Source organism: Rhipicephalus microplus, chromosome X (assembly GCF_043290135.1).
Source record: "Rhipicephalus microplus isolate Deutch F79 chromosome X, USDA_Rmic, whole genome shotgun sequence".
Classification (NCBI taxonomy): domain Eukaryota; kingdom Metazoa; phylum Arthropoda; class Arachnida; order Ixodida; family Ixodidae; genus Rhipicephalus; species Rhipicephalus microplus.
In genome coordinates, this window is record NC_134710.1 from 274,527,150 (window position 1) to 274,547,169 (window position 20,020).

The window sequence follows — 20,020 nt, forward strand, 5'->3', positions numbered from 1 at the left end:
GTCCTCTAGCCACGAATGGGCATGTGTGCAATATTTTTGTATTTTCTAGGAAGCTGGAAATGTTGAAAGAGTCCCGCTCTTGTCATCTCAACTCTATAGGCCGGTAATTTAGAACGGTACAAGTGCTGTGTTTGTAGCTGCAATGTTGGCAATATTTCAAGCATATCTGTTTCTTTTTTTTTTTTTGAGAGCGACTAGTCGATCGTCAGATAACTTTGATGTAGCCTTTGGTTTTCTCCTCGCCATGTCGCGTACAGTAAGGGAGAGTTTTTTTTTCTTCAGCAGCACTTTTCAAACCGTTCTCTGACCTGTTGTCAGACATCGACTTCAGCGTTTTCGACCAGCACAAAACTATATATTTGCTTAGTTTATTCTTCAAAGAAAATAGCGACAGCTTCAGTCGCACTTGTTGGTCTTTAGTATTTTTTATTATAGTTTCAAACAAAACAAGTAAGCCATCAATCACGTCCCCACATGTATGTGCTGCAACGTTCGCGAAGAGATTGTTTCATTTATTTGTATGATTTAATGTCCCAAATCTGCCATATGATTATGAGAGACGCCATAGTAGAGGGCTCCGGAAATTTCGACTACCTGGGCTTCTCTAACGTGCACAAAATTTGAGCACACAGACCTACAGCACTTTCGCCTCCATCGAAAATGCAGCCACCGCAGCCGGGATTCGATCCCGCGACCTGCGGGGCAGCAGCCGAGTGCCTTAGCCGGTAGACCTCCACGGCGGGGCGTTTGCGAAGAGAGTGGCACCTGCAGTGGTGGTTTACCTCTTATGGCATTAAGCTGCTACACACGTTGGCGGCACGCGTGTGCGCGCGGATAGTGCGTGTGTGTGCGTTTTTCATGTCTGTAACCAATAATGTTACCATAGCAATACAGTACAAAAACTCCATTCAATTCTACGAAAAGAATAGCAATACCGGTAGGTGTTTCACACAAATTAATTGCAACCACATTTCAAGAACCACCTTTTCAGTCACTCTCTAAACTGATTGCCTTACCAGGGGCGCTATGCAGGATGACCCGAGCTCGGCGAGACTCGGGATCTTTCTCAGCTCTGGCGACGCCCCCTTTCGAATTAGGCACCTCTCGGAAAATCCGCCTCTCAGCCCGTGGCGTTTAATTGGTTACAATAGAATCCACCATCGCGTCAATGACGGTGGACAAAGATAGGCGGTATTTTCCAACCAGAGACATCTTTCATTTGATTATCGTTCCAGTGAGTGATAAAGTTCACCCATGCAATAAAAATGTCAAAAAATTTTCCTGATGTTTTTTTAAAGGCACAAGCTGCTTGAATTAATTTTGAACCTTTTGATGCCTGCACTAAGTCTGCTTTAGAATAATCAGCACAGTGGCCGCTGAGATTTGTTCCGGCCGAGCGCCTCACAATATCACGTCTGCAGCTGCACCGAGGAGGATTAAAAAAATTGCTGGAGTGAAAGCTCCCGCAATGCCTTGCCAGCAGAAGTTAAGCCATCTTTTGCCACTGCCAAGATGGCGGAAACATGCTCTTTTCTGATAGTGCCCACTTAGAGATCAAGTAGCTTTGATATCTTAGTGTTAATTCTCCCGTTAGTTCTATATTGAAAGACAGTTGTTCCCGACGAGATAACACGCAAAACGTGTATGGGTGACTGAATTCCCTAAGCACTTTGCCTCTAATCAGAGGGTCACTAAGGAAAACTAGTAACACTAAAACGCACTTGGAGCGCTATGTAACCCGAAAAAGTTTCCACATTACAATCGTTGGGCGTGTGAGGAAAACGCTCCGTTCTTAATCGCTGAACGGTGATGTTTTATCATGCCCCTAGTAAGATGGCCGCCGCAGCCGCCATCTTGCCAAAGGCACGGCATCACTCGTAGGTTATGATTTTCGCTCCAGCAATTTTTTTAATCCTTCTAGAGCTGAACATGAGGCCCGTGTTAATCATCATGGTCAGCCGTACATTCTAGCGCGCTGCTCAGCTGGTCTGCGCCTTTTTTCTCGTCTTCATTGTCAGCTAGCACCCGAGCACGTGCGGCTGGCTAATTAGCTATTTGACTGGGTGGTATACTTGGCTAGTTAGCCAAGACATGCTATGACAAAGGTAATTAAGTAAAGTCGTGGTAAGAGCGAGGTAATTACGCAACATCTTAATAAGACCTTGGTATTCGAGCCACGTAAAGCAGGAACCATGCTCACTAAAGCATGCTGGTTGACGCGCTAACTAAACCATGCTAATTAGTGTGACATTACCGATGAGCACGCTAAGTAAAATTATACAAATTAGACCTTACCAATACGATGACAATTGGTATCCTGCTAACAAGGATTACGTCAAATAGCTCTATACTAATGAGGTCTTTGCTAATTGCACCCGAGATAAATATTGCCATTTTTAATTGAAACCGTATCAATTGAAACAAAACTGCTCAGTGTGATGTTCATTAAGCCCTAGGTAATTAGTGTAACAAAAAAAATGTAAGACAGAGCTGATGCGACCTTCACTTCGAAGCAGACCAAGCAGATCAGTAGACGACTGAATTTAAAAGCTTGCAGAATATATATATATATATATATATATATATATATATATATATATATATATATATATATATATATATATATATATATATATATATATATATATATATATATATATATATATACATATCGGTTCCGGCGCATGGCAAGTTATCTTTTCACCCACTTTTCTTTCTTCACATTTACCTTACAATTTGGTCTAATAACCTACCCTATACTTTCCTTGGCATTATTGTATGTTAGATTTCATTGATATTGTGTCAAAACACGGAAAACGAGCCCTTAAGTATACACTTCTTTCCTTTATTCATTAACGAGGGTCTCTTACTGCCAGACTTGGTGCCTTAGGTTGTATATGAGAGACTATTGGTCAGTTGTCAGCTCGTAATCGGTTCACGTGCTACGTGACGCCACACAGGCTCATAAAGAGTGTGCCACACTCGCCGCCATGGCTACAAATGGCGCTGACTGACACTCCCACGTTTAAGTTCAATATATACCCAATAAAGTGGCTGGGAGGATAGCCGCCGTGGTAGCTCAGTGGTGGAGCATCAAACGCGTTATTCCGTTCCTGCCCATATATATATATATATATATATATATATATATATATATATATATATATATATATATATGTGTGTGTGTGTGTGTGTGTGTGTGTGTGTGTGTGTGTGTGTGTGTGTGTAGGTTATCACACGATCTCATCTATGGCAGTGCATAGCCAATACATGCAAATGAGCAGCTGTTTAGCGTCCACCGCATCAAACGCTTCACAGTCACACCGGCACAATCACAGTCAAAAGTTGAACTGGGGCCTTCTCAGAATCAACGAGTTCGCATCCGAGTTCACGCGTCAATCAGTTTGATTTACAGAAGCCCGCGACGAAGATCGGGTCCGCCCACCACTTTTGCTGTTGCCAAGGAGCAGTGCTAACACCACAACGCGATCGAGCGGCCCGACTTATCTATAAGCTTTATCGCACAGACTATGCGCAGACGCACGCAAAAGTAAAAGCTATATAATCATGTGGTTATATCGCATTCAATTTCACCGCGCTGACGATGTATCTACTCGCAGCTGCGTTGCCGCCATGAGGCATGCGCCCCTGGTGAAAGCCTGTTCTTATGTTTATCTGCAATATTTATTCATTATGATGATATGTGGGATTTAACGTCCCGAAACCACCATATGATTATGAGAGACGCTGTAGTGGGGGGCTCTGGAGGTTTTGACCACCTGGGGCTCTTTAACGTGCGCCCAAATCTGAGCACACGGGCCTACACCATTCCGCTTCCACCGAGAATGCAGCCGCCGATGCCGGGATTCGAACCCGCGACCTGAGGATCAACAGCTGAGTGCCTTAGCCACTAGACCACCAGGGCGGGGTACAATATTCAATAGAAGCGAAACGAGCAGAGTGCTGCGTTTGCACCCTTGCTGCCTTATAGAATGGAAATTTCCATGCTGCAGGTGTAACGAGAGTACCTGCCCGAAAGAGGACAAACGTCCACGAACACGCCTGGGGGAAACCTGTTCTTATATTTATCTGCAATGTTTGATAGAAGTGAAACAAGCAACACGAGACTGCTGCGTGTGCACTCTTGCTGCATTCAAGAGTAAAAACTTTCATGCTGCAAGTAGAACGAGGGAACCTGCCCGAAAGAGAACAAACTCCTACGAACACGCCTGTGGGAAACCTGTTCTTATATTTATCTGCAATGTTTGATAGAAGTGAAACGAGCAACACGAGACTGCTGCGTGGGCACTCATGCTACCTTCAAGAGTGAAAACTTTCATGCTGCAGGTGGAACGAGAGAACCTGCCCGAAAGAGGACAAACGTCCACGAACACGCCTGTGGGAAACCTGTTCTTATATTTATCTGCAATGTTTGATAGAAGTGAAACGAGCAACACGAGACTGCTGCGTGTGCACTCTTGCTGCCTTCAAGAGTGAAAACTTTCATGCTGCAGGTGGAACGAGGGAACCTGCCCGAAAGAGGACAAACGTCCACGAACACGCCTGCGGGAAACCTGTTCTTATATTTATCTGCAATGTTTGATTGAAGTGAAACGAGCAACACGAGACTGCTGCGTGTGCACTCTTGCTACCTTCAAGAGTGAAAACTTTCATGCTGCAGGTGGAACGAGAGAACCTGCCCGAAAGAGGACAATTGCCCAAGAACACTCCAGAGAGAAGCACGTGTTTAGTTGCCACAAAGATAGCGCGACAATTAAACTGACGGTCCTTCACTGCTGAAATGGTGACTTAGTGGCGGCGGCCCCGCCGTGGTGATCTAATGGCTAAGGTACTCGGCTGCTGACCCGCAAATTGCGGGATCAAATCCCGGCTGCGGCGGCTGCATTTCCGATAAAGGCGGAAACGTTGCAGGCCCGTGTGCTCAGATTTGGGTGCCCGTTTAAAAAACACCAGGTGGTCAAAATTTCCGTAGCCCTCCACTACAGCGTCTCTCAGAATCCTATAGTGGCTTTGGGGCGTTAAACTCCACATCTCAATCAAACTGAGTGGTGGGGCTGACGTGTACGCACGCGCGCGGTGTTTCTTTGATAACCCACAAAAATGTCCCACATGCGTTTATGTCGCCATTTTTATCAGCACTGCTATGACGCGCTCCACAGTGTTTTGACGCCATGGCTGCCGTAGAGCGAGCTCGGAGCACCCTCGTCTGCTCGAGAAGCTCTGACCACCCTGCATAGCACATGACGTGCCACTTCAGTGTGCACGTTACAATGACGGGGTTCGTTTCTCGGGAATTATACGCGTCACAAGTGGGCTGCGCGGCAATTAGAAAATAACAAGAGTTTACTTGTAGGTTACGCCGATGATTTTTGTTCCTTCTTTCTCCCGCATGTGTCCAGTGGTGGACGCAATGGGTCGACCTCCGGCGGGTATCTTCGAAGGCACCATCACGGACTTCGGTTCGTTCGACCAGTGTCTCGAGGTGCGCGCCCAGGATTCGTGGGGTGACGAGTCGTTCCGCGGCCAGTACTGCTCGCTGTTTCTCAAACCCAACATCGACACCAGCCGGCCCATCAGCTTCCTCAGGAACAGCCGCAGGGTACGAACCGCTCTCTGTGTGTGTCCACGCCACCACTTTTGGTGACGTCAACCACCTCGATCCCTCACAGCTCGCTCGCACGCAGAACCTGAGCCGTATCATGAAGTCCATCTGGTTTCCGGGATTTCGGCTAGGTATCTGCGTACCATCAGCCTGTTCCAGGAACGACATCGATGTGCTCATCAAGTCTGGTGAGTTCATTATACGACGATGGCCCGATACACAGCGTCCATATATCACTGAGTAGTAACCAAATGCGCATGTTACTAACCTATATTTGGATCTGTCGGAAAAGGGAATTGATAAAGGAAAGCCGCTTATTTTTTTAGAAGACGTTGTCTCAATTAGGAAGAAAGAGAAAGGGGGAGAGTGGACAACAGATAAGAAATTTTAAGCGTAAGAAGACGGGAAATATTGAGGTTTACCTGTCTCTTAGCATTTCTGACACAAGTTATGCTTATATAATTTGTTACTAGAAGCACTGTGTACCACAAAGATGAACATAAAGGTGCAAAATATTGTCCCGTTTCTGTTTTTCTTCCTTTAGGAATGCACCAAAATTGTGGTCATTATTGTTAATTTTATTGTTTCAAATAACGCGTAAGTCCAGCAGAACTGTTTCTAAGAATACCAGCGTTAACACGACGGGCACAAGACAGGTGACAGGATGAACGCTGTGGGCACACAATTGTAACACGCCCCTCGTGCACCTCTTGTAAACAACCATTGACTTTGATTCATGTGAAGCCATTGTATCGTATATGCGAACTTGAAGACTACACGTAAGACCGCAATAGTAAACTAATGGATATTTTGGCGCCTTGCCATATGTAGACCTTTTTTTTTTAGATATCAGAAGGAAATATTTGCAACAACAATGACGAGAACACTATTCGTAAAGACACGTTCGGAATGCTATGACAGAAAAAGAAAGACAAATATGAGGAAGTACTTGCAGGAAGAAATGCCGAAGAAGCACGTCGGAAATCTGCCGAAGTACGGCGACGAGGCCGCTTCTTTTGTTGACAAAAAAAGCGCACAGCTTCAAAAGCAAGTGAGTAATAGTGAGGTACGAGTGAAAGCAGAGACCCAGCAGGATTGGCTCCCATAAATGCACGTTTTACAACAGGCTCTCGAACGAGGCGAGTGGGCTACAAATGTAAAAGTCTTACAAGATATGCATTATTTGACAGAAGTTGCCAACAACGTCGGAAACGCTAGCGAGGAGCGCTAAAATGTGTTTTAAGTGTACTTAGTTTATGTGCTGACTGTTTTGACGCAAACTCTTATCGGCGGACTGTGAGCGAAATTGACAGGGGCCTTGTGACTACATGCACGGGGTGACACGCCACTATTGCCATCAAGTTTTTTTGCTGGCGCAGTTTCAGACTCTCCATGTTTGACATATACCCAGGATGTTGTCTCCCAAGAAGAAAACATCGGCGAGAACTCACAATGTAAAAGAAAAAAAGAAAAACAATCGGAGGAGGAGACTACTGTAACGTCTTTGGTGGTTTTTGCCGAGACCTGCTTCCGCAGAGCCGCCGTCGCGGCGCACGTGCCTCACTTCTCTCGGGCGCGGTGGCCGGAAGCGCGGATGTTTCCGCGAAATGCGTGGCCTTGGATCTGCGCGGTCGCCTTATGAATCCAATTTTGCCACGCACTGTCAGCGCGGAGGCCGCGCCTGGCGGCGGAAATGTTGCGGTGATTGAAGGGGGCTTCCCTCCTCCCACAAAAACCTAGCCCTCGCCGGCTTCTCTTAGTAATCACGGCGCTGTGTTGATGATTTCTCCGGCTTCGGTCGATAGCTTACGATGCATCTACCTTGTCCTTGAACAACGTGTATATTATTCTAGTTGCACGTGCTGCAGAATTGGTGAGGTGGCGATGTGCAGCGCTGGTGAACAATAATGTAATGCCAATTTTTGTCGGTAATTTCCCGGCCGCTTCTTCTTATACAGCAGGCAACAATAAATGCCTTAGACTGTTTGAATTGTCTCTTTCAGGGGCATGCGACGTAGATGGTGAAAAATTTGTGAAGACTATTTTTCATAAATCTGGCTGAAACGCAATTTCGTTCAACAGTTTCGTTGAAAAATATGATGCCATCCAGCTAACCAGTACGGACCGCTGCAAAAAATAGACCCGATGTCTCGCTTTTATATGGCACAAGGACCGACCAAGCAAGATTAAACGGGCATACACCGGCTGAGAGTTGACGTTGCCTGTATGCGAAGTACTTCAAGCACAAGATCATGCAGTCGGACTAACCTACGTGCACCGTATGTCATAAATTTGTTAATGATGTATGTGTCTACATACATCATTGTATGTATACATAATATATGTATGTTGGTGACTGTACATAATATTTGCGTGCATATGTGATCATCTTATACGTCATAGTCGACACACGAGAGCCGGAGTAGCAAGCCAGGCGATAAACCAGGCTAGAGCACCTCCGGGAGTTTCATTAAATATTATAATTTCTCTCTATGAACAATGAAGCTATTGCGTGCACACAAATAATAAAGCGGAGCACATCATCTTGAATTTTTCCATTCCTCTTCTTTTAACGGCTTTTTGTACTCACTTAACATTAAACTTGCGTAGAGTTGCGAGATCTCCCAGAAAGACCGAAGTATAGTATAGCAGTTTCAATTGTCAGTAGACCTAATATGACCCTTGCACTCTTTTACAGCGTCAAAGGTAAGCGCGACAATGTTACTGATTAAGAGAAGAAATTCAATCATACTTTCATATTTCTGAAAAGGAAACCAAAATATCCATGCGGCGATATCTGCGAACTTAGTCGGCATGAAGAGGCCTCGACTACTGCAAACATTTTGGACAAAACGTGCAGACGGATCTAGGCTCGACTTACGCCCACAAGTGCCCCTATAGAAACAATGCCCAAGTTCACAAAGATATGGAGGCTCTCAAATTATTCTAGACTCATTAAACAAGCGATGCCGATGAAGCCACTGTTTCGTCAATGCACTTGTCGTAAACAGCGATCAAGACGGACAAATCATCAGGTCGAAACTTTCACTACAATTATACTGCTTAAAAAAGAGAACACAAAAATGAGATATTCATTTGCAGTTATATTCTTGGTGCTGTTGTCGCTAATTAGTTCGAGTGTCTTAAATGGTGCCTTCAGTTCATCGAATGAAAAATGCACGATCAAGATGTCGAACAACCTTAATGATCCCATCTTCAACAATAGTGAGAAATGCAGAACTCTTTTTTTCTTTAAGTTTTCGCAGAAGACCTGAGCGTTATCGCGCCTTAATAAATTTCTTCAACGGGGGAGTATGTCAAACTTTAAGTAAATTTAGCGCAACTTGGAAATTCACCCATTCACACACTTTTCCACTCAGGAAACACACTTCACACACAAAACTTAGTAGAAGAGTGTGTGAATGTGTGAGTGTTTCAGGGGATTTCCAAGTTGCACTAAGTTTACTTACAATATAACATACCACCTAGCCCTACAACAAGTTTTGATATAGAGTAATATGTGCGTTACAATAGCATCCAGTATACGCAAGCAATCTAACTTTCGCGAATTCCAGATATATTGGGCGCATATGAGGCTGCCTCAAGGTGACATAGGCTAGCAATGTTTATTTTGCAGCTAGTAGCATCTGTCGCTAATCTCTCCCTTTTCATCTACAATGCAGCTTTCAAGAACTACGGTGTGAACGCATCAGTACCTCTTTGTGACGTGCAGAGGGACATCCAACTGGATAATCTGCAGCAAGCGTCACTGTAAGTGAACGCACGGCAAGAATGTTGCCGCATGTTCACCACTTTGGGGAAAGTTGTCTCTTAGATACCACAGATGTGGCGGGGCGTGTTACTTGTAGGTTTATTGCGTATTTTGAGATGTGCAACGTCCTGCGTGTACTTTCGAGCCTTTTTCTCCTTTTATCTTGCTCTACATCCTGTTTCTGAGCCCTATTTCTACACCCCATGCTGAGCAGAAACCCGGATGCTGGTATCTGGTTAACCTCTCTGCCTTCCTTTGCGTCTCTTCTATTTCTTGAGACCTGCTCGTACTACTTTAAAACCAAACTGATTTCTTTTCATGTGTGCAGGTGTAGAAAGGCTGCACATTAAAGTGCATTTGGCCGCTTTTTGAGACTTTATTTATCTGAGCTATTATTTATCTGAGCTTTAACTTTTGTCATTTTTAACCACTGATCACGTACACAATCACCGCTCAAATCGTGCAGCTCCTTTTGGCACTCCATGAAACAAAAATAACTCCCGCAGACAAGCTAAAAATATCTGCGGTACACGAAACTAAAACTTGTATACGTACGCTATGGCCGCGGAATCACTCGTTCTTTGTTCACACAGGATCTGCTTGTGCGTGGTACTGAGCATGGTGGGCCTGGGAACCCTGGTGGACGTTTTCCTCAGGAGCCGTGAAGAGAAGGACCGTAAGCCCCGTGCGTATACGCTTATTGCATTATGCCACATGCCGCGTTGGTTTTCCTTGGTTTAGTGGAAATGATGACCACGAGTGTTAAAGTGGCGCCAATCAACACACTTTTCGAGTTTTTTTTTTTCTTAACACGGCAACTGTTTATTCTTTTCATTCTGCCGTTTCGCGTAACCAGAAAACTAGGCTGCGCCTTACGCGTGCTGCGCAGTAATTTGATCTATGCGCGCTCTCTTCGAACTTTCCTTAAGGTTGACTATCAAAAAATACAGTCTGCTCTTGGCAACGTACATTTGAGCAATGCGGACAATTAGAGCAAATGTTTTTCTTTCGCCCAGTCATTCTTCTGAATGTCGGCGTCTTTTGAAGAAAACAAAAAACAAGCACAGAACAGATAAATAGAAGAGAAGGGAAAACAAGAAGTAGAGAGATCGAGAAACAGACTGTAACAAAGAGAGAAAGGATCTTGCTAATTAATATTGCTCTAATAGACATCATGCTAATTAAGACATCGCTAATAGTCCCGCCGCGGTGGTTTAGCAGCTAAGGTACTCGGCTGCTGACCCACTGGTCGCGGGATCGAATTCCGGCTGGGGCGGCTGCATTTTCGATGGAGGCAAAAATGCTGTAGGCTCATGTGCTCATATTTGGGTGCTTGTTAAAGAACCCCAGGTGGTCGAAATTTTCGGAGCCCTCCACTACGGCGTCTCTCATATACATATGGTGGTTTCGGGATGTTAAACTCCACATATCAATCAATTATCAGACCTCGCTATTAATCTATGTAGGTCACAAGTTCCACTGGTAGTCGTGCCTTGCACCGCTAGGACAAGCTGACCCCTCGCCCGTTTATTTTTAGCAAATAACTGTCCTCCAATCCAACACATGTGTAAGATCGGTGCGCAGATACATGGCTTATCTCAGTCGTGGGATTTCTTACACGCAGAAACACATGCTCTTTAGAGATAAACTCTGCTCTAACTTGAAACGATTTTTTGTCAGTCAGAATAAAATGTCATAAAGGCATCCTCTTGATCACCATCTTTCGGTAAACTTCGCTTAATCCTTCTTCACCTCCTTGGAGTTATGTTCTTTCACCTTATTGCCTCTGGCTGTCGGAATCAATCGTGATCGCTATTTTTATTAGTGATGTTTATAAACGATATTGCTGACTAAACTGGCGTCAGATACCCGTCTTCCCATGACATATACACCTATGTGGTACCACGGCCACCTGGATCGGGTGCGCGCAGCGGTGTTCCTCTGCCGCACGCGCCCGATCCTGGCGGCTGTGGTGGTACGTATGAATGTCGTTTGGACAATCACACGTATCACGCACATCATGTGATTGAAATTGCCTTCCCGCATCGTTTGTAACAATTTCAGATCGTGACACACTTGTGACTTTAATAACCGATTTTTCGAATACCTGGTAGTAGTTTTCATCTTATACACTTATCTAAATAAGATTTCACAGCTAGCTGTTGTATTGAATTGTAGCAGCGATTATTGTATATTCAGAAACGTTGTCTTGTTCTTTTTTTACAAGAATGTGTCCTTCTATTTACTATTTTCCTCTATGCCATTTTGATATTTCCCGTTTTCGCCCCGCCGCGGTGCTCTAGTGGCTAAGGTACTCGGCTGCTGGCCCGCAGGTCGCGGGATCTAATCCCGGCTGCGGTGGCTGCATTTCTGATGGAGGCGGAAATGTTGTAGGCCCGTATGCTCAGATTTGGGTGCACGTTAAAGAATCCCAGGTGGTCGAAATTTCCGGAGCCCTCCACTACGGCGTCTTTCGCAATTATATGGTGGTTTTGGGAAGTTAAACCCCATATATCAATCAATTATTTCCCATTTTCATTTTGTTTATGATAATCTATTCTTCTATAACCAGGAACTTTCTATTGCTCTATTGCCTCTTAGTACTTGCAAACTTGTTTTGTTATTGTATTTTTACCACTCCCTCTGTAATGTCTGTTGACCCTGCTGGTAAATAAATAAATAATTTAAGTAAATCAGTTAAAGCACAAGACAAGTTTGAGACAATGGAAAAGCACAGGGGAGCGCAAAAAGAACATTGCCCCAGTTTCTCTTGTAAATGTTCGTCTCGATTCTTCTCAGTGCACTGATAAGTCAGCTTGAAAAGTCTATTTTCGCAATACCCCGATTTTAAATAAATGAAAACTCTTTCAAGTTCTGTCATTCTGTCTGGACCTTCATTTCTACTACTTCATTCACCGCTAAAGAATTCGAGTTCTCCCATTCGAGGCCTTGGCTACAGTTTCAGCGTTGAAAGATGATCGTTGATCTGCTTCGCAATCGAAATCTCGTACCCCCTCTCCAGCAGGCGCATAGTTCGCTTCAGCTCGTTTTTCGCTGTGTCGTAATAGTCGAAACGAAGTCCTAAGTTGTATTATTAGCAGCATTCCGAGCGTCACACGGCAGCAACGATTAGATCCCATGCTTTCCCGCGTGTTTCAGATGCGGTACTGGGCGCTCTAACCTCTTGGTCCGCGTACAGCAACACGCTGCGGTTGTTCGACGTCTCCGATGACGGGTCGCGGCTGCGAGCGCTTCATGGCGTGCGCTTTCTCACTATGCTGTGGATCATCCTGGGCTACTGCTACGCACTGACTCCCATTCCCAACCGCAGTGAGTATAACAACTTACACATCCTCTATCGCACCTTTCTCCCGCTTCGCGTCAAGTGAGCTTGGACTTTAGTGCTTGAAAAACAGAGCTATAAAGAATACACGGAGAGGTGCACCTATAGCAGACATGACCGTTTCTGTCACTGTCCACGCGGGTTTTCAGCGTTGCTTTTTTTAAACGTTCTACCAAGGACACTGTTAAATCAAATCCCAGCTCCACGAACTGGAAACCACACTTTTAATCTCCAGCTTCTGTATGCATCGGCGAATTTCGGGCTCGCGCAGTAAACCCGTGGGTCTTGTACACCTCTTGCAGGAAGAATCTTCAACATGTTTGATTTTGTCAAACACACGCCGTTCATGTTCATCGCCAATGCCTACCCAGCTGCCGACACCTTCTTCTGCCTAAGGTATGGGCCAATGAAACACCGACTGTATAAGCCAAGATGTTCTCCCTTTTAGCCCGTGCATGACAATAAGTGCAAAAACTTTAACGCTTGCTCGTAAGGCGAACCAAATGAGAGATAACATATTCTGTAATGTTACTGTTATCAATAGACATAAAAAAACACATGGCTCCTATAAGAGTTTGAAACTGCAACTCAGGAAAAAAAAGTTCTGCTTTCTTGCGAATAACTTTGACGCCAGGTGAGCACATGGGTCTTCAGCATAAATTCATATGCGATAGGAATAACTATCAAAACACAATTTACGTGTATTTAATTTCATCGCAGCCAATTTTAAAAACTTCAGCCATCCCAAATGTGCGCGCGAGTATTGCCACAACTTCAAAATTTATACGTTCTCCTATAGGTAAACGTAGAAATTTTCTATTCAATATGGCGCGGTTTGCACTTGAATATGTGCTCATGGCAACTGTCGGCTATACTTCATTGCGCTGTCCTGCAAATCGGAGCTCGTAAAAAAGACGAAAATCTCTGATCTCAACAATTAAGTTCCCTCACAATACTCAAGCAGGCATGTTACCCTTTTGCAAGTTTTCCAACAAATGACCTTTATTTCAGTGGATTCCTGTTTGGCTACAGCGTTTTCAAGCAGCGCCGAAACCTCAGCAAGTGGCTTCCAATCCTGTTGATCAGGAGATACGTGCGGTGAGTCGGCGAAGCAGCCACCTCGTTACATGTCTTCCAAGGCGGGGCTCGTGGAACAAACGCGCCCAGTGCAGCCACCGTGACTTGTGTAGGACGTCTCCGCATCAATGAACGTCAATAACTCGAGCTTCACTGAGCTGAAGGGCGGGACGACGTATACATACTTTTTCAAGGAAACTTGTGTCGACCAGCTTGCCTACTGAGACTGTAGAGCTGGAGGCTAAGCCATCGTTGAAATTGTTAATTGATTAGTGACAATCATATTATGGTACCTGGATTTATTTTATGTTAATGAAAACCAGAGAAAGTCACCAGGAAAATCAAACCGCAAATTTTGCGGTCGTTGCACCTTGATATGATGATGCTTTGGCACAGGTCGACTTATTTGCCAGGTTAAATATTCAGAACGGTTTGAAAGAAGAGTTGATGTCAATTCCATGAAACCAAACGCACTAGCGATTGGTTATAATTCTTACCCCACGGTGGTTACACTTTGCTACGTTAATGATGATCAAAGATGTGACTATGAAATCACGTGGAGTGAGTGAGTGAGTGAGTGAGTGAGTGAGTGAGTGAGTGAGTGAGTGAGTGAGTGAGTGAGTGAGTGAGTGAGTGAGTGAGTGAGTGAGTGAGTGAGTGAGTGAGTGAGCGAGCGAGCTTGCACGATTCACGCCTGAATCACCCTGGTCCCGCTGCCCGCACAAAGGCACGGCGACATGCGTAGCAGTTGCGCTTAAAATGACGCCGTTCGCTCTCTGGTTGGGCTCTGTCCGCCCTCGTCCTTCATGCATCCGGGGGCGAGGCAGGGTCATCATACCGTGCTTCTGCCTGCTGCTGGTCTTCTCGCTTCTGGGCCTGGTGTCGTCGGGACCCATCTGGCGTGACAACTACGCCCTGCTGCGCGGCAACTGCGAGGCCCGCTGGTGGAAGATACCGGCCCTCGTCAACAACTGGGAGTACAGCCTCGACTCTGTAAGTAGCGCCCATCTCTGTGGAAAACAGCCGTATATGATCGGCATACAAGCCACAAGTTTCAACTCGGTGCTTCAGATTATAGTGAACATGATTCGCTCTTATTTTAGTAGCCGTGCAACTAAGTACGTAATTCTTTTACACCTGAGAGCGAATGCTTGCATGACATTAAAGCCTTCATTGAGACGTTGCATACTGTAAGGGAATGACTACCCGTATTGAAAATTAGTGTAGTGGGAAATGTGACGGTGGTCGGCCGTTGCATACACAGATCTGAGCTACATTTCGCGATTCCATGTTGCACACATTTGAACGAATTGTATGCGCAGACATATCACTATTAAGGCGAACGCCTTGTATGCGTCATAAGATGAAAAATCCAGCGTGATAACGAAATGCTACAAAAGATATATACATACCAAGTGACCTCTCAAGCTTGTCTCGAGGCGCGCGAGCTGCGCACTCTCTTCGTCTTTGCCGCGCTTACGTAACCAACACCTTCGTCTTTGCTGCGTTCACGTGATTCAGCCTACTGACGGCTATCGAGTAGCATAGCGCACCATGGAAAACAAAACGCTCAGCGAATTCCTAGTGGAATGTTTGCTATGCCGAAGAGGTATACAACACCGAAGAAGGTTCGACAAGAACAAAATGATGCGCGACGATACAGACGGCTCTTCGGATTCTGAGGTGGATTTCAAGTTTTTAATGCATAGCCACTAAGCTCCTAGCCTTATCGATGGTGTCAGACAGCCTAAGAATTTCCACGTGCAACTTTTGGTAATTACAGGGATTTAAATACGTGACTTAAATATTTATTGTTGTTTAGTCGTACTCGGCGTACAGCTGCGATAAAACCACTTTTGGAAGCGGAGCCAATTGATATACGCAGACAAGGATCTTCGAGGAAGATGCTTGTTACTTTCTTCTTCCTATTATTATTATTATTATTATTATTATTATTATTAATATTATTGTTATTATTATTATTATTATTATTATTATTATTATTATTATTATTATTATTATTATTATTATTATTATTATTATTATTATTATTATTATTATTATTATTATTATTATTATTATTATTATTATTATTATTATTATTATTACAACGGACAACGAATGCCGTTTCACATTCTGTACTGTACTAGCGATAGTAGCTGTAGAACGCCTTGAAAAACAGAGCTGCCGTTAACGCACCGAGAAATAATAGAGGGAATGCGGCATGAGTTTCTTCGTCTTCGTAGGAGATAAAATAATATATGCAATAACCATCTTAGCTTGAAAACCCGTCACATTCAATTGTATCTAGGCAGCGGAAATCATGTACCTTAATTGTTTGTGTGCTAATTTTTGCAACAATTTATTTGTAACTTCCTCCAGCTTCATCACCTTCCACTTCGAGAAGAAATAAATGCAACGCAGAAACCATCACGTGAACCATGTAAATGACCTCCCATTAAATTAGGTGTGAAAGCAGTAGTATTTGAATGATCATTGAAGTTGAGTCATTTGAGCTATGCTAACTCAAATGACCGACTATTCTCCTTCTTCGGATATCTGCTTTCTGCTAGTCCTGTGCGTATCTATTTCGACATATTTGGGACATTTACCTCGCAGGTCTACTGTAGTTGCGTGTCTGGTATGCCACCTATGGCTGCGTCACTGCACTCCTGCACTAAGCCACCCATGTGTCCAACTCAAATGTGCCAAATCATCCTGAGTGGTCATGAATGAGTCCGAATGTGTGCGAGCGACAGTAACACGCTGAATAAGACAAAGCCCGACTGTAACTGAGCATTTAGCTTGAAATGTACTTAGTGAGTGAGTGTGTCTTATTAATTTCGCCAACTTACGATTAGATTGTACAATTTTCCATGGTACAAAATGGTCGAGGCTTGCAGAGTGGTACCCAAGAATTGAGCGCGGAATAAATACTGCAGCCAAACATGACTTGCAACTTCTACGTTTACATTCGCTGGCGTCTGCTACGTCTTCACGCTGCATACTTTGTGAGAGCTGTTTTTCTATGTCGATTCCTCTCATATCTCATACTCTTGCAGAGTCATCAGTCCAGGCGAAAGCTGAGAGGTGGCACTGAAGCAATCGCTGACGAATATAAAAACAATATTAAAGAGGGAAAACTATTAACAAAATGTGGCTTCTGCGCACCTGGCAGATAAGCCAAATCCTGTTGAAACCACGTCGAAAAAAAAAGTTACCTTCAACCAATCCCTCTCAGTCGCGTTAGCACAACTCACACCACAACCCAGCCGTTATGAAATAAATAACTGTGCTCCGTCCAAGTCCCTTAATTTTTTCAGTTCAGCGCTTTCACTTCTATCTCATAGCTTCGAATGTTTTCCTGTGATCTTAAATCATGTTCACATTTTCTTTGCACACAAGTGCCGACTATTGCGTTTTGCAGATGCAACGCTTTCTGCATCCGCAGCTAGATAGCCAGATGGGATTATATACTGTTCAAGTGCTATTTCTACGCGCGTGTCGACCACAGAAAAAAAAAACAAGACTTACAATCACGACCCACCGTGGTATAAGATGTCGCGCTGCTAAGCTAGAGGACATGGGTTCAATTACCGGTCTGTGCGGCCACATCTAGATGGAAACTAGATGAAGAAACAATTGCGCAGTTGGATTTAAGTGCACATTAAAAAAATTCAGGCGGGCAAAATTTACCCGTAGTCCTCCACGGCCATGTGCATCATGATCATATTAGGCACTTTACGATCCGTTCCGGTCAGACCTGCGTCTGCTAGTGATTTTCACACAAACGCATAGAGCGCATGCGCAGAAACATCGTGCGAGCAGCGGAACGTGAAACGCATCTTTCTCAAGTCGACTGAACCGAGGGTGAAGGTTCGTCTATTTTGTTTCATCGTCGTTTTCAGCCAATCTGACCGCGCCTATTGGCAAAACGCGCTCGCCAAAATGAGAAATCTACGCAGGTCCCTGCACTGCCACAGGACGCTACATGTTCGCGTGGGTGAGCGTAAGCCAAGCTCAGCTAAAAGCGCGTATGGTGGTTTTGCCACGTAAAACCGCGAAACATTATTAATATATTTACTATTGCATACGACTACTAGTCACAATATAAGCAAAAATATTGTACCTATTAAGTGTGAGCAAAGCAACAGTTTAAGTAGGCCCCCTCCTAATATGTACACCTGCACCCTAAGAGAGCACGAGCTCCACCGCAAGTGCGAACTTCTCCTATGTTTGTGCGTGGCGCTTCTAACCTAGCAGGTCGAAACGACTGTAAGGCAGGCAGGAACATCTATTTGGTGGCCATGTTTTCAGACAAAAAGGCAATCGGGGAAATTTTGTGTTCCGCAAACTTTCGCGAGTGGGGGTACATTTCCCTATCCCAGCGTTTCCTGCTAGCATTTGCACATGCAGGTTGCCCCTTACACTGAGGACGTGCGTGCAACTAACCTGGGTGTCCGCACCGCAATAATAATGAACATTTACCAGTGTCGAAATACTTATTTACGTTTTAAAAGCAACAGACTAATTGCAAAGTGTGGCCAACATAATGTAACTGCATGCGTCATTCCACTATGATTCTTTTCCTAGCTTTGTCACGGGACCAAACGACTCTTCATGCATATGCGGCGTTATCAGAATCGATTTCAGTGGATGTTGAAGAATACAACAAAACAAAAATCACTCTATTACGCTTCTGCGTCTGAGCGAAGTATTTGCGCTAAGCAACTCACTTTTCAATGTCACACCTTAAGTACACACCACAATCTTACTGCGTGACTTTCATCTGTCACGCACTACGCAACTGTCCAGTGATGAAAACTTTCGACCATGCACCTGATCGTGTCTTTTCCATGCCACATTGACGCCCAGGTCCCTCTTGATGCAGTCGGGGTAATACTCGGCGCCGCAGGAGCTGTGTGATGGTGCCTTCAACACTCTATCATTCATTCCCTTTTACTAAGCTCAGACGCTTCTGCTTTCTCGTCAACGGTAGGGAATTGCGAAAGACCCACCTCGGCTTTGTCGTGCCTGACCAACTTCCGCCATTTTCGCGGAGATATTATTGCCCCCGTACTGCTGCTACCAAAACCACATACAGCGCACAAGTATAGACGAGCTGAGCACTATTTTGACAATGCCTCGTTCGACGTTGATATCATTGCATGCGATTCACTCGGCATCTGCCCATCAGCCTAGTTTCGTCACATCAATTTCGTGAAAAAGGTATACCTTCTGTTGTGTACAACCTCGGTTGACACCACCTGCAAATTATAGTTACCGTATATAATAGCATTAAAAGACTCAACTAGTCATTTCATTAAAAAAGGCTGTCTTGGTTCCCCAATTTTGAAACGATTTACGTACTAAAATATTTACATGTACTATGCGGTGCCCGTTGATTTCTTGTTTTGCAAGAAACTTGCCTTGTCGCGACTTGTTGCCAGCGCCCGTTCGCGTTCATTCGTAACGCATATTCTGCGCGCTTATACACTGGCCGGAAAAATTTCGCGGTGAAGATGTAACGTGAACAATTTCAGCGAGCACCGAGCAAGACACGGAGAAAATTAAAGGAACCTGTCAGACGCGTCTCCCCGCATGTTCACTGCTCTGTTACTTTTCTCATATAGCCACTTCATTAAAGCAGTATTCTTTGGTTGGAAACAATGCGCTGCGTATCGAGTGTCTTCTCGTAATTGATTGTGACACGGATGGCATGCAGCACTAAAGAAACAAAGCAAAAGCAACATGTGCTTGACACGGACTGATTTGGAATCGGTGCGATAAAAGAAATATGCGGAAGTGGATCAACGCCGATCGATAGCAGGCAAACCATATTCCACGCGGGGCAAGGGGTTCTTTCTTTGTCAAGCAGTATCAAAGTGATTTGCCCTTCAGCCGCATCCAGATCGGCCGCGGCCTGAGCGCGCCGTTGTCAAGGTTCTCATCCCATTTCTGTGGTGCGATCGATGAGTTCCTTGAAGGGCTGAAAGGGATATCGAAGGGAACAATAGTTGACTCGTAGTAATATGTGTGTATACAAGTTTCTCATTTGTAGACCCTGCATCTTGAAAGCGAGGCGTTAACCACTGAGCCACCCCAGAGCACAGACCCTGCATCTCACTCAACCTTATGCCCAAAGCGCTTGCCTATCAACCATTTCTTGAGCACCAGAAAATGTATTTGCACTGACAGTGGTACA

At 44.6% G+C, this 20,020-nt stretch overlaps 1 protein-coding gene across 2 annotated transcripts in view; it reads left to right on the forward strand.

The window, feature by feature from the left end:
* The window catches only part of LOC119162204 (nose resistant to fluoxetine protein 6), a 103,089-nt gene that overhangs the window by 25,830 nt on the left and 57,239 nt on the right, over nt 1-20,020 (forward strand). The window contains exons 2-9 of one of the 2 annotated variants that reach the window (XM_075879186.1): nt 5,421-5,620; nt 5,691-5,811; nt 9,307-9,394; nt 9,989-10,080; nt 12,555-12,725; nt 13,041-13,134; nt 13,750-13,836; nt 14,643-14,808. In XM_075879186.1, the coding sequence (XP_075735301.1) occupies nt 5,421-5,620; nt 5,691-5,811; nt 9,307-9,394; nt 9,989-10,080; nt 12,555-12,725; nt 13,041-13,134; nt 13,750-13,836; nt 14,643-14,808 (1,019 nt within the window). The remainder of the gene's footprint in view (nt 1-5,420; nt 5,621-5,690; nt 5,812-9,306; nt 9,395-9,988; nt 10,081-12,554; nt 12,726-13,040; nt 13,135-13,749; nt 13,837-14,642; nt 14,809-20,020) is intronic. The other variant, XM_075879187.1, reaches the window with a different exon arrangement.